General features: G+C 35.2%; 1 protein-coding gene across 1 annotated transcript in view; it reads right to left on the bottom strand.

The window, feature by feature from the left end:
* Positions 1 to 14,966, bottom strand: part of TNKS (tankyrase) — a 254,709-nt gene that overhangs the window by 66,404 nt on the left and 173,339 nt on the right. Inside the window, exons 6-8 of the mRNA XM_037831282.1 lie at positions 3,372 to 3,466; positions 1,880 to 1,946; positions 485 to 671 (exon numbers count right to left, since the gene is read on the bottom strand). Coding sequence (XP_037687210.1) covers positions 485 to 671; positions 1,880 to 1,946; positions 3,372 to 3,466 — 349 coding nt within the window. The remainder of the gene's footprint in view (positions 1 to 484; positions 672 to 1,879; positions 1,947 to 3,371; positions 3,467 to 14,966) is intronic.

Below are 14,966 nucleotides of genomic sequence, written 5' to 3'. Positions count from 1 at the left end.
AAATGAAAACAAAAAGATTAAATTATAATATGGATAAGGTGTTTACCGTGGCTTGGGAAGTATACAGTGCTCAATAATGTTAGATATTATCCATTATCATCAATAATACAAGAATGTAAATGCTATTAAATCAGAGAGCTTTTTCTATTTTGTTCTCTGCTGTATCCATACTGCTAACAGGTATACAATAAATGGTTGTTGATGGACTCATCCTTATTAGTTTTAAAAAGAAAAGGGCATCTTAACACATGAATTAGAATTAGGCTTGGAAAAAAAAATATATACAAAGGATATAACAAGATAAGATTCCTGTGGAATTCATGAAGAAAAGAGCACGATTAAAAGTAAGGATTATAAAGTACTGCATTGATAAGAACAGAGGGTCATTATGTAAATTAGATAAAACACTAGCCCTAATAACTAAACAGAAATGAGATATTCCAGTTTACAACAATCAATATTGATTTTAGGAATAAATACATACAAGTCAATCTCTCTCGGAGCTCAGGTGTTGGAGCCATATCCACAGCACTTTTGCCGTGACAATTAACTAACGTAGGATCAGCGCCATGGCTAAGTAACAAAGAGCAGACTTCTACACGATTCTTGGAAGCAGCCTCATGTAGTGGAGTAAACTGCCAGAGATCCATAGCATTAACGCAAGCTCCATGCTGAATTGAGAAAAAGAGATTTAGGTGAGTGATCATTTCACTGGATCAAATAAAACTCAGAAGGTATTTATTTCACTGTAAATTTCAGTTATAACAATGTGAAATAGCAATAAATGCTTTATTTTCTATAATTTCAGCCTTGAAAACAGCTTAAAATATGTTGAATTTAATGTTTAAAAATTTTAAGGCAATGGTAATATTTTTTTTAATCTTCATTTTATTGAGATATATTCACATACCACGCAGTCATACAAAACAAATCGTACATTCGATTGTTCACAGTACCATTACATAGTTGTACATTCATCACCTAAATCAATCCCCGACACCTTCATTAGCACACACACAAAAATAACAATAATAATAATTAAAGTGAAAAAGAGCAATTGAAGTAAAAAAGAACACTGGGTACCTTTGTCTGTTTGTTTGTTTGTTTCCTTCCCTTATTTTTCTACTCATCTATCCATAAACTAGACAAAGGGGAGTGTGGTCCTTATGGCTTTCCCAATCCCATTGTCACCCCTCATAAGCTACATTTTTATACAATTGTCTTCGAGATTCATAGGTTCTGGGTTGTAGTTTGATAGTTTCAGGTATCCACCACCAGCTACCCCAATTCTTTAGAACCTAAAAAGGGTTGTCTAAATTGTGCGTAAGAGTGCCCACCAGAGTGACCTCTCGGCTCCTTTTGGAATCTCTCTGCCACTGAAGCTTATTTCATTTCCTTTCACATCCCCCTTTTGGTCAAGAAGATGTTCTCCGTCCCACGATGCCGGGTCTACATTCCTCCCCAGGAGACATATTCCACGTTGCCAGGGAGATTCACTCCCCTGGGTGTCTGATCCCACGCAGCGGGGAGGGCAGTGATTTCACCTTTCAAATTGGCTTAGCTAGAGAGAGAGGGCCACATCTGAGCAAAAAAGAGGCATTCGGGAGGAGGCTCTTAGGCACAATCATAGGGAGGCCTAGCCTCTCCTTTACAGCAACCGTCTTCCCAAGGGTAAAACCTATGGAAGAGGGCTCAACCCATCAAACCACCAGTCCCCTATGTCTGTGGTCATGCTGGCAACCATCGAGGTGGGGTAGGCCAACAATGGTAATATTTTTAAGAAATATTTTATTCTCTTAAAAATATTATTGGCCCCAAATACTGAAAACTCATTAGTTAAAAAGAATAAATGATACTCAGGATTTTCCATTTCTCTTACCTTCAGTAGCAGTTCTGTCACCTCATAATGTCCATATGAACATGCATTATGAAGAGGCACAAGTCCACTAAATGAAAAAAGGCAAATTAAAATACTTATATTTCAAACAATTTATAGTCATTCATCAAACTAATCCCAATACAATTGCGTATCAAAATATTTTTAACTGTTTGATAACAAATTCAAAGCAAAGCTTAAGGTCAATCTTTTGCATTTATCTTGTGTTTTATTTACATAATCCTTAATGACAATAATAAAAACACCTATCAGAAGAACATTTAAGTAAAAGAAAGAAGATGTGCTAAAAAGAGTGTGTTTTATATATCAAGTATTCACAGAGAACAAATGTTAATTAGTTGTGAGTTGAAATAATACTACCTTTTTGATTGACTTTCATGGTAATTTCCAACATAAGAATCAAATGTCCGAACTATTATAACTTGCATTTCCAAGTATCGTTCTAAATGTGTCAGAGACTACCCGCTCCCCCTTTTTGTGGTGTGCTTCTCTTGAGAACTCACCTATTGTACAACCATCTGTTTTCAGACATGCACAAGGAAATAGAGATTTACAAAAGCATATGCTACTGGGACATCACTGACATATGGCACAAAACCTGGCACAGACAAGAAGGAAACAAAGCACCTAATAGAGCAGATTTGAAACGGATGAATTTCCCTTCTGACAATTGTCAGGTACTTCATTTCTATGTTTCCTGACACAGAGAGGAATAAAGTGGAAGAAACTCTCCTCCAGGATATGTCTATGCTGTCAATCATGAGAATGTAATGTGAATCTACTTTACCTGGGTAGTAGGTTCAATTAGTTCTAAGCATCATAATGTAGAATAATGAGATATGCTAGCCCATCACTTAGGCAGATCCAATTCATATATCCCTGGAGACTAGACAGGAAACTAGTACCAAGTTTTCCAAAATTCACCCATTCATAAAATAAACGAGATAATTTCTTATTCCCCCTTCTAAATCCTGTATCAACATTTTTTTTTAAGTTTTCTCAGTTTAGATGTCCAAGATTTCATCAGAAAAAAAGAAAATTAAGAGATTTTACACTATAATTTTGATTTATTAATAGCTGATCTTTTATACCTGGTTAATATGATACTTATGCTAGCAGATTATTAGAATTTTTAAATTCTCTGTTTTTCTGAAAAGAAACTTAAGAGTTGAAAAATAATGATTCCAACTGAGAGAAACAAATTTTAACTTCAAATAATAGAACTGCAATAAAATTAAACTTATTTAGAAAATTATTATAGGTATTCTTAGTAAGTAGAAACATGAAAAATCAAGTATGAAATCAAAGTTGGAACATTCTTAAAGTACTATAAGCTATAAAGAAATGAGATAATGACTTTCTTTCCCTAGCACTTAAATACTTTAGAGTACCAAATGTTGAAAACAAAAACAAAAACAAAAAAAAAACAACCTATGAATGAAACCACTAAAAGGAAATAAATTGATAGACTTACCCTTTGTCTTTTGCATGAACATCAGCACCATGCTGAAGAAGAAGTTGAACTATTCGAACTCTGTTGTAGCCTGCTGCTAGGTGTAAAGGAGTAGACTAGAAAAAAGAAAGATAAACACATCCCTTCTTCAGGTAAATCTTGCTTTGCCACTTAATCCATATTTATTTAGATTTAAACACATGAATGTTAACACAGAGAGACAATAATGATTGAAATGCTAAAAATTCACATTTCAAAATTGGATAAGAGACAATTCAATAGAGGATTGTGGGAAGTTGGTGGAGTAGGAAGCTCAAGGAATCAGTCCCTTCACCAAAACAACTATGAGCCAGCAGGAACTGTCTGAAGTGATGACTCCATAGTCAACTGGAACACTGTGCAGCATCCAGAGAGGAGTAGGAGAAAGAGGCTGGTAAATTACAAAAAATACTGGTGTTTCACATACCCGCAGTGACTACAATCCCCCTCCCCCCAGCACCATGGCAGGTGGCAGTGAGGACTGCGTAAAACAACCAACTCAGTAGGAGAAAATATTTGGAAACCTAATATCCAATAAGGGTTTAATATCCAAAAATATAAAGATACCTCACTATTCTGCAATAAAAAGATAACCCAATTTAAAAATGGGCAAAAGACATGAATAGACATTTCTCGAAAGAAGATACACAAATGGTTGGAAAGCACATGAAAAGATGGTCAACTTCATTAGTTATCAGGGAAATTCAAACCAAAACAACAAGATTCCATTTCACTGACTACCATGGCTACCATTAAAAAATGGATAATTACAAGTGTTGGAGAGGTTGTACAGAAATAGGGGCACTCATTCAGTTGGTGGGAATGTAAACTTGTGCAGCCGCTGTGGAAGACAGTTTGGAGGTTCCTCAGGAGGCAAAGAATTAAGTACAGAATTAGCATATGATCCAGTAATCCCAATCCTAGGTATATACCCAAAAGATACGAAAGAAGAGACTCAAACAGATATTTGTATACGAATGTTTATGGCAACATTATTCTCAATAACCAAAAAGTGGAAGCAATCCAGGTGTCCATTAACTGATGAACAGAAAAAATATATGTGATTTATACATATAGTGGAATATTATTCGGCAATTAAAAGGAATGACGTTCTGATACATGTGACAACATGGATGAACCCTGAAGACATTATGTTATGTGAACTAATCCAGACACAAAAGGACAAATATTGTATTATCTCACTGACATGAAATAATGAGAATAAGCAAACTCACAGAGTCAGAATCTAGAATATAGGTTAACAGGGACTAGAGTAGGACAGGGAATGGAAAGTTAATACCTAAGTTGTTCAAAGTATTTATTTGCGTTTATGGAAAAGTTTCAGTAATTAACAGTACTGAAATATATTTTTTAATGTGGTTAGAAGAAGAAACTTTAGGTTGTGTATGTTACTAGAATAAAAATTAAAACAAAAACAAAACATAGGGTTGTAAAACACAAAGAGTGAACCCTATTGTAAATGATGGACTACAGGTAATAGTAACAATTATAAAAATGTTCATTAATTGTTAACAAATGTACCACACTAATGCAAGGTAGTAATAATAGGTTGGTATATGGGGCCTCATATTTTTGCATGATTTTTCTGTAAACCTACAACTTCTCTAATTAAAAAGAAGAAACGCAAACAAAAACAAAGAAAACAAAAAACCAAACAGATAATTTACTCACTTCAGGAGAAAATTCTAACTTTAGTGCCATCCATCTATTTCCTCTGCTATTTTTCAAGGCCTCCAGCAATCAAGCCCTACCTCACCTAACCTATTATTAGTTCCGATTTCTTTTCAATATGAACCATCTTAACATATCTGTAGTCACATTCCTCATTACCAGGACCATTCTTCCTTATCCTTCTCACATCCTGTCTCTCGTTCAGGTTCTGACTTTTAAATCCCAGAGAGCCTTATGTGAAGAGCTAGTTCTCAAAATTTCTCTTTAAAAAGAAAGGTTGAAAAAACAACCCTGAGAACTATTTGAAGAAATTTAAATTTAAGTGTTTAAAAAACAACAACAACAACAACAACAAAAAGGAAAGTGTATTATATTCATTCTGTAGGCTGCAACAATGTGTCAAAACTAATTAGCTTCATTGGATGCAATGAAATATGTCAAGATATTATTTAATTCTTCTACTTTATGTATCAAATATATGGAATAAATACAAGAGAAAATATAGTTACTTCACAACTATTTTGTCACATTTTTATTTGAACCAAGTCATTACAAAGTTCTCTGCTCAATTTTAATATGGTAATTAAAATAACTTCTCACCTTTCTTAAAAATTAGAAATAATACTATTTAATCAAAATCTTCTCTGCAACCACAGTAATTTTCCCACCTTTGTTCATTTAAAGTTCAAACACAGCAATGGCTTTTCACACCAGTTCTAAAATTCTTTAGTGCACTCGCCTTCATTTTTCCTGTCTCCTATCTATTTGGGGCCTTGGTGTTTAATAAGATTTTTAATTTATTTTCTTCACATACTCCAAATGTCAATATACAAAAGAATTACTACATATTGTATTATTTATTACTACTTTCAAGGCAATCCAAACATTTTTATATGTTTTGAAAATATTTTTGAGCAACACATGGCTATTAATGAGGAGGTCCCATAGATTAGAAGTGAGTCCCACATAGGAAGTCAGTAAACCTGATAACATTCCTGGATCTTATGAAACCCTGTGAAAGTCATATTACTATTCATCTCAGTTTCTTCACCTGTAAAATGGGGATAAAATCACCCATCCAAACTATTGCAAAAACACATGAAAATAAAGTTTTCTCCCATATTTGAAGTAATTTAAAATGTCATAAAAATAGAAGATTAAAATTTTTGTATCATCAAACAACATGGTCATCAAAGTTCCTGTTTTCAGATACATGTCAAATGTTATTGCAGATGATACTTCCAGGGAATATCAAAGCACTTTTGAGACTTATATTTCACCTTCATTTTAGAAAGATACTTTTTCTGGATAACAAAACCTAGGTTGACTTTTTTCTTTTCTTCCTTTAATACTTTACAGCTGTTACTGCACTGCTTACTGTCATGGATTGTTTCAGACCAGAAATCTGCTGTCATCCTTATCTTGTTCCTTTGTACATGATGTGTTGTTCCCCTCTCTGGATACTTTCACCATTTCTTCTTTATCTCTGGCTTTAAGCAATTTGATAAAGATGTACCTTGGCATAGTTGTTTTTTTTTTTTTTTTTTCCTGTTCTTGGGGCTTGCAGAATTTCTTGAATCTGTGGATTTACAGTTTTCACCAAGTTTGGAAATTTTTCAGCTATTATTTTTTCAAATATTTCTTTGTGTCCACTCACCTTCAGGGACTCCAAATATACATATATTAGATTTTGGAAGTTGTCCCACAGCTCATTAATGCCCTATTCTTTTTTTTTCTTTCATCTTTCCTCTCTGCTTTTTATTTTGAATACTTTTTATTGCTATATAGTCAAGTTCACTAATGTTTTCACAATGTCTAATCTTCTGTTAATTCTAGTGAGTATTTTTTGTTTTATCTTAGACTTCGTAGTTTTCATCTTTAGAAGTTCAATCTGGGTCTTTTCAATATTTTCCATCTCTCTCCTAACAGTCAATTTTTCTTCTACCTTCTTAAGCAGATGGAATATAGTTACAATTGTCTACTGTCATCTATGTTATATCTGGGTTATCTCCCCCTTGGGTGAGACAGGAAGGCTAGAGAAGGCTGTAAGAGTATATTTCCCTCACTCCACCTCTAGGCTTTGGTAAAAGTTTCCCCTGAAGGAGGCCTTTTTAAAGAAAACAAAATGCTCTGTGAGTACTGCAAAATGGGAAATGTTCTATAATCTTTACAGTGAGAATCTGATGGTTCTCTTAGAGCTAAAACTTACAGAAGTGTGGGGCCCCCATCAGGTTGAGCCTTCAGGAGTTTTTAATCTCTCAAGCTAGTCCATGCGAAGTCCACAGCAATTAGTCAATTACACTTGAACTACTCCAGGTTCCTGTTTCCAACAGTGGTTTCTGCTCCCAGTAAGCTGTTATTCTCTATATTAGCCTGCCTCTATAGTATTTGCAGCAGTTGACCCTCTGGCATCAATTCTCTGACCTAAGAGCTGTTGTCAAATTTCAGCTTGTTCAGCTTTTTTCTTACTCTGAGGATGAGAGTGATGGTTTCTAAGCTCTTTACATGGTGGACCAGAAACCATGTTTTTGCTGTTTTTATTTTTTTTTCCCTCTGCATTAAAGGCTGTATTTTCCTGCTTTTTTGCATGCCGGGTAATTGTTTTTTAACAGAATGGCAGACATTGTGAATTCTACCCTGTTAAATGCTAGGTATTTTTGTACTCCTTTATATTTTCTTGAGCGTTGTTTGTGACACAACCAAGGTATGTGGAAACAGGTTGATACTTTCAAGATTTTCTTTTAAATTTTGTAAGGTAGGACCAGAGCAGTCATTATTTTAAGACTAATTTTCCTTGACGGCTGAGGTGTTTATCCTTCTCAGCACTCCATGATATTCAGTAAATTATGAGGTTTTTTTTTTTAACTCTGGTTAGTTGGAACAGAAACTAACCCAGACCCTGTGTGATTTCCTAGGATTGTTATCTCTAATCCATTCGGGTATTTCTTTTCCCAGTCTTAGCTAATCTCCTCATATACTTCTAATTTGTACTCAGCTTAAAACCCTCTGCAGATGTCGGAGCTCTTTTCTCTGTGCAGCTCTCCCATCCTTGGAACTCTGCCCTTCTAACTCTAGCCACCTTGGTCTCCTTGAACTCCCAACTCCATCTCTTCAACTCAGGGAGACTCCCAGGCTCTTCTTGGGTCTATCCATGCTGCAGTATGGCCTAGAATTTCTAGGTAGTAAACTGGGGCAATCACATGGCTCATCTTACCTGTTTCCCACCTTCAGGGATCACTGCCATGTACCGCAGCCTGATGTCCAAGGCCTGAAAATACTGATTCACACATTTTGTTTCAATTTTTTTATTGTTTTAGAATGGAAGGTAAATCTAGTTTCCATTACTCCATCCTGGTCCACTATCAGGACTCTGAATTGGACTTTACAATGAAGTTGGGAGGCTTCCTCTAGAGACAATGATTGTTTTGGATGACTGGTCAATAAGTCAGTAAACTCTTAAAGAACTCTAGTTTCTCTGGGCTGCCATAATGAATTATCACAAACTGGGTGGCTTAAAATAATTGCAGGATTTTATTCTCTCACAGTTCTGGAGGCTAGACATCCAAAATCAAGGCACTGGCAGGGCCATGCTCCCTCTGAAGGCTCTAGGAAGAATCCTTTCTTGTCCCTTCCAGTTTCTGGTGGTTGCTGGAATTCCTGGGCTTGTAGCTGCATCATTAAAATCTCTGCCTCTGTCTACACATTCAGGTATCAGGTAAACATGAATTCCGGGGAAACACTATTCAGCTCAGTACAAGGACATAGCTGACATTTAATACTATATGGAAAAGTGAACCTTTATTGCTTATGCACAAAAAAGTTCTCCTTTTTCATAGTGAGTATCTTTAAAAAATTTTACCTAGAGAGTTGACTGAATAATAGTTATTTCTTATTCCTCAAAATGAACACTATCTCTAAATGAATGAATACTCCCCCTCACCAACAAATCCATTCATCAAAAGGGCAAATATAAGAAAACTTGCCTAGTTTCTGGATTTGTAAAAATCACTTTGAGGCCAAAAACTGTTAATAAAGATTTGAAAAGGTTAATATATTTAATTTTTAATCATTTGAAATTTATATGTTTCAAATAACTTAGAAGGCTCTGTAATTGACAAGGTAGAAAGTGATAGAAGGCCTGAAATACAGTGGCTGTGAAAACAAGAGAGTTGAAGAGTGAGTTTCAAAAACTATTAGGAAACAGAATTGATAGAACCTAACTGAACAATGTATAGTGAGGGATATGGCAGTTTCCAATATGAAAATATCAATGACAGATTTTTTTTTCTTTAATGAAAGAAAAAAAAAAAGAAAAAGCCCAGAGGGAAAGATAATTTGGCATTTGGGTTTATTGAATTTGAAATGCCTACATAATAGCCAAATGGTAATGTTGGGGAGATAACTGCAAATATGGAACTAGAATTCAGAAGAGGTTAGGCCAAATCTGGTCATCACTAACATTTATTTTAAATTTTTAGCATCTACTATGTATCTGGTACCATGTTAAGTGTCAGGGATAGCATGGTAAACAAGATTTAATACTTTGCCCTTATGAATCTTTTCATCCCTTAAAATATACACACACAAAAATGTATAAAATCCCTACATGAAATATATAGTAAACTAATTTTTTATTCAGAAGGACAAAAAAATGCAGAAACAAAATCTATCTTCTGAGAAGCCAAGTAACTGAAGAAAACAGGCAGATACAATAATGTGTGACAAATACTGTGATAGGGAAAGTTTAGGATGCCTGAGAGGCTCAAGGATGAAACACTCTAGGGACTAAAAGGGTTTGGGGTCAGGGAAGATCCTCAGAGGAATTGCTTTCTAAGCTGAAACTTGAGGATAAACAGAAATCAATGAAACAGAAGGATTGGGGGGTGGGGGGGAATATTCCATATAATGTGAGAAACACATGTTAAGACCCAGAGGCTTATGATATATTTAAGTAACTAAAAAAAAAACATTCAGTAGCTAAGTGTAGTGTATGAGGTTGGGGGGAGATCTTGTGAACAATGGGAAATAACTGAAGGACGGGACTTTTAAGCAGAAAATTACTTAAGATTGGAGTTTGGAAAGGCCACTCTGGGGCAATATGGAGAATTAATTGGAGACGGGGACAAACATGATGGCAGAAGACCTGAATAGAAGGCTGCAAAACTAATCTAGAACAGAGAATGATAATGTCAACAAAGCAGTAGCAGCCATCTAAGTAAGGGTAGCTGAGCTACCTTAGTGAATGAATTCACAGAGCTAGTACAGAACAAGCTGTATGAGACTTTCCAAGTAATCATTTTAATATGGATGCTAATTATGCAAACTAAATACTATTACTAGCAGGCACATGAAATCAGTAAACTGCAATAAAATTGAGAAAATGATGGAATTCAAAGAGAAAAAGTACAAATTGAGGACAAAGGATAATCTGAACACGCTTACACTATTGAGAGCCCAGAGGCTTTTCCTCTAGGAAAACAATAATGTAAATTTACAACTGAACATTACATACCAAATGCTGTCTTTTCAAGTAAAGCAATTAAAATCATGTAGCCTAGGACTTAACTTAGTGAATGCTTACCAGATAGTGCTAAATCTATACTTCAATTGTCAAATGACAAAGCAATGATAAAAGTAATTTTCTAATAGCTAGGATAATTAACAGTGTAATTTCAGTTTTGAATAAATAAAGCAGACCCCTTTGTAAAATACTCAAACATGTCACTTGAAAATTTTTTGGCAGTTGTAAACTAGCAAACACAAGAAACAAACATTCAAGAAGATATAATTATACATGGGACAGCAGTCACTGCCAGTTTTTATACCTCAGATTTATTCTAAAAACAGAAGTTTTTATTGAGAATATTTTAAAAACTAAATATGTAGATTGGTAACGGATGGAACAACTGCAAATTCAAAAACTCTAACTCAAATTCAATCTAAACATTAGAGAAATTTTATTTTTAATATTTTTATATTATAAAACACTTATAGGAAAAAGAATCCTCATTTAAAGAAATCCTATAATTCAAAGTTTTTTTCTAGAGTCAAGAAATGGTTTGGATTCAGGCTATAAGATAAAATTTTATCTATCTGTGATGGGGAAAAAAAAAACCCTACAGGTTTAAGAATCTGATTTTCTGAATTGTTGATTTACTCTTACCCTCTGTGATGGCTAAAGTTCATTTGCCAGCTTGTACAAGTTATGGTGTCCAGTTGTTTGGTCAAACAATCACTGGCCTGATTGTTACTGTAAGGACATTTTGTGGACTTAAATGATCATTAAGTTAATTGCATCTATGGCTGATTGCATCTACAATCAATTGAGGAGACTGCCTTCAACAATAAGAGGCATCTCATTCAATCAGGTGAAGGACTTAAAAGAAGTGATGATTTCAGCAGTCAGAAGGAGAATTTCCATCTCTACTTCAGCCAGCTAGCTTCTCCTGGAGAATTCACTGAAAACCTTCATCAGAGTTCCCAGCTTGAGGCCTGCCCTAAGGAATTTGTCCATCCTCATAGTCGTGAGCCTATTCCTATAAAAATCTCACTATTTATATAATATATACATATACACACACACACACACATATATATATATATCACCAGTCGGTTCTACTTCCCTAGAGAACCCTAATACACTATCTTTGCTTTATATTATATAGATTTATAGTCCAGTATAAGCATTTAGGTTAGCTTTAACATATCCTATACATTCATTCATTCATACATATATATATATATACACACACACATACACACACATAAATAAATGGTATTGCTAAAATAGCGACAACTGACAAGCCTGTTACAAACTGGACGCAGCCTCTGAACAACTTTTACATAAGTCCAGGCAGCATGGTATAGGAAATGAGTCAAGACTTTTAAATTTGGGGTTTGTCTTCTGGCTTTAGAAAATTTACTAGATATGTGGCTTTGGGCTATTTTCTTAATGTCTTGGAGCCTTGGCTTCCAATATCTTTAAAATGGTAATTACAATTCGTACCCAGCAGGGTTGTTCTATGGATTAAAGATAGCTATACAAAGTACCTGATACAGTATTTGTCATACTGAAAGTGCTCAATAAATGGTAGTTACTACATATTACCACCTTATGAAGTATCCTTCACACTTGGATGTTATTCCTTAGTGATTGCTTATCAGTACTCATCTTACTTGACCTATTGGCATTATTTAACATAAATGATCACTTTCTCTTTGAAGTGTTTTTCCCCTTGATGTCTAAGACATCATACTCTTAGTTTTAGTCCTACTTTACTGGTCACCCCTTCTCAATCTTCTTTGCTAGTTGTATATTTTTGACATTGGAGTGCTCCAGGATTTTCTTTGGACCTCTTTTCTTCATTATCTATATTCATTTCTTTGGTTATGACATGCAGTCTTGTGGCTTTAAATACCATCCAGAAACTGACTACTCCTTAACTGTATCTTGAGGCCAGACCTCTTTGCTGATATCTCATAATCCAATTGCGTATTTGACAAAATCATATGGATTTTACAGGTGGTAATTCATGCTTATCATGTCTCAAACTGCACTTCTTAGTATTCTACTCCCAAACCTACTTCTCTGTAGTGGCAACTCCATTCTTTTAATTACTCAGGACAAAAACTTTGGAGTCATCCTTGATTTCCATCTTTATCTCACACTATGCTCACTCCATCAGACAATTTCTATTAGCTGTATCTCCAAAATATACCCAGAACCCAATAACTTCTCACCATCATTATCCATGTCTAAGCCACCATTTTCTCTCACCTTGTTGATTGCAACAGACTTCTATTTGGTTCCTGGCTTTCAGCACTGTCTTCCTTAAGAGTATATGCTCACCATAGCAGCAAAATTTTCCTATTGAAATATAAGTTATATCATCCCAGTTCTCTGCTCCAAACCTTCCAAAGCCTTTTCGTCTCATTCCAAGTAATAACTAAAGTCTTTACAATGGTCCAGAAGGTCATAAACAATCTTCCTTACCACCATCCCCCTACCACCTTTCTGATCTCATCTTTTACTCTGCTCTCCTTTGTTCACTCCACCCCACTCCATTCCACATAGCTAAAAGCCATAACTACTAATTAGCTGGAACCACTGACCCATTGTACCAATAAGTGAAGTACCTTCTGAAGAAGTATCTCCTGCAGAAATAAAAAGGCCTAATAGTACTGAAATATTTTCCACTTAGTCTCACATATGACTTCTGAACAACAGAAGACAAAACATTCCTAAGGATTAATATCAAAATCAAAAATTATTATGGATGCACAATGTACTTATCAGTATTGGAAGACATCATTATGTGCCTAGAATATAAAAATTTAATTCTTGGATCTTTTTTCCTTCCACTGAGCACAGAAATCAGAACAACTATGCCTCAATGTGTCTAGGTGTATTATATATTCAATCCCAAGAGAACTTTAGCATGTACATTTTAACACAAAACTCAGAATGCCATTTCACAAATGACTGTTGGGTATAGAGGAAAGGGCTCTGTTCGGATTTGCTAAAGCTGCCGGAATGCAAAATAGCAGAAATGGATTGGCTTTTATAAAGGGGATTCATTCAGCTACAAATTTACAGTCCTAAGTTCATAAAAGTGTCCAAACTAAAGCATCAACAAGAGGATACCTTCACTGAAGGATAGCCAATGGCATCTGGAACACCTCTGTCATCTGGGAAGGCACGTGGCTGGTATCTGCTGGTTCTTTCTTCTGGGTTCTGGTTTCAAAAGGGCTTTATTCAAAATGTCTCTGGGCTTCTGTCTCTTAGTTTCTCTCAGCTCTCTGCTTGGTTCTCCTAGGGCGTTTCTCTCTAAGCATCTGGGAGTCCTCTCTCAGCTTCTCCAGGGCAAACTCTGGGCTTCATCTCTTAGCTTAGCATGACCAAATGACCTTCTGTCTGCATCTCCCAGAGTCTGTATGGGCTCTCAGCTCTCTTAAGGTCTTCAGTGGTTTAATTAACACCTACCCTGAACAGGGAGGTCACACTTCCATGGAAATCATCTAATCAAAGTTTCCAGCCCCACAAGACTGGAATAAAAGAGCATGGTTTTCTGGGGTCTATAACAGCTCCAAACCAGCACAGGCTCCTTGATGCAAATGCTGGGAATGTTTTTCAAGTTAACAACTACCATTACAGAACAGAATACCCCAACCTCTATAAGACTTTTCATCTAAGAAACATAAAATCTTATAAATATAAATTCTTAATTTTATCAGATTATTCATATTATTCTACTTCTATAAAGTACAGAGTTTTTGGCCTTCCTTGGTCAATATATTAAAATGAGATCCCCAAATACCAATATTTCAAATACTCTCCTTCCCTCTTACTCTGTCTTTGGATAATATTTTCAAAATGAGAAATAAAAAAAAAAATAAATAAATAAAGATTGCCAACGACTGGTTCTAAAACTGTTCACCACAATCTTTTACTAAAAACCTGTCATAAAATATTTATTCATGTGTATGTTTCCTCCAATCTACTGTGAGCTCACTGAAAACAGAGAACACATCTTAATTTTGTGTTTTTATGGCACAACACAGAACCTTGTACATAGTAGAGTAATTTAAAAAAATAAGGAATGAACGAAAGTTATTGTCAGCTTTTGATTTACAACATTACTGAAGGGGAACAGAGGGCATGGATAAGCCATCATGGTGAATCTGACTCTAGATTTTGTGTGAAAGATTTACACCCACATTTCAATACAGACATTTGCAATGTTGAGGTCCTAGGAAAGAATAAAACCACAACTGTGAAGGCATGATGTAAGTCATTAGAAAGCTATCTAACTCTGTGATGTATAATGAGTTTTGTGCTACTCCACTCTAAAATAAGTCTAGTTTGGCTCAGGCCGAATCCTCTGG

The sequence above is a fragment of the Choloepus didactylus genome, chromosome 3 (genome assembly GCF_015220235.1).
Source record: "Choloepus didactylus isolate mChoDid1 chromosome 3, mChoDid1.pri, whole genome shotgun sequence".
NCBI classification, from domain to species: Eukaryota; Metazoa; Chordata; class Mammalia; order Pilosa; family Megalonychidae; genus Choloepus; species Choloepus didactylus.
This window is presented reverse-complemented; position numbering and strand designations above follow the sequence as displayed.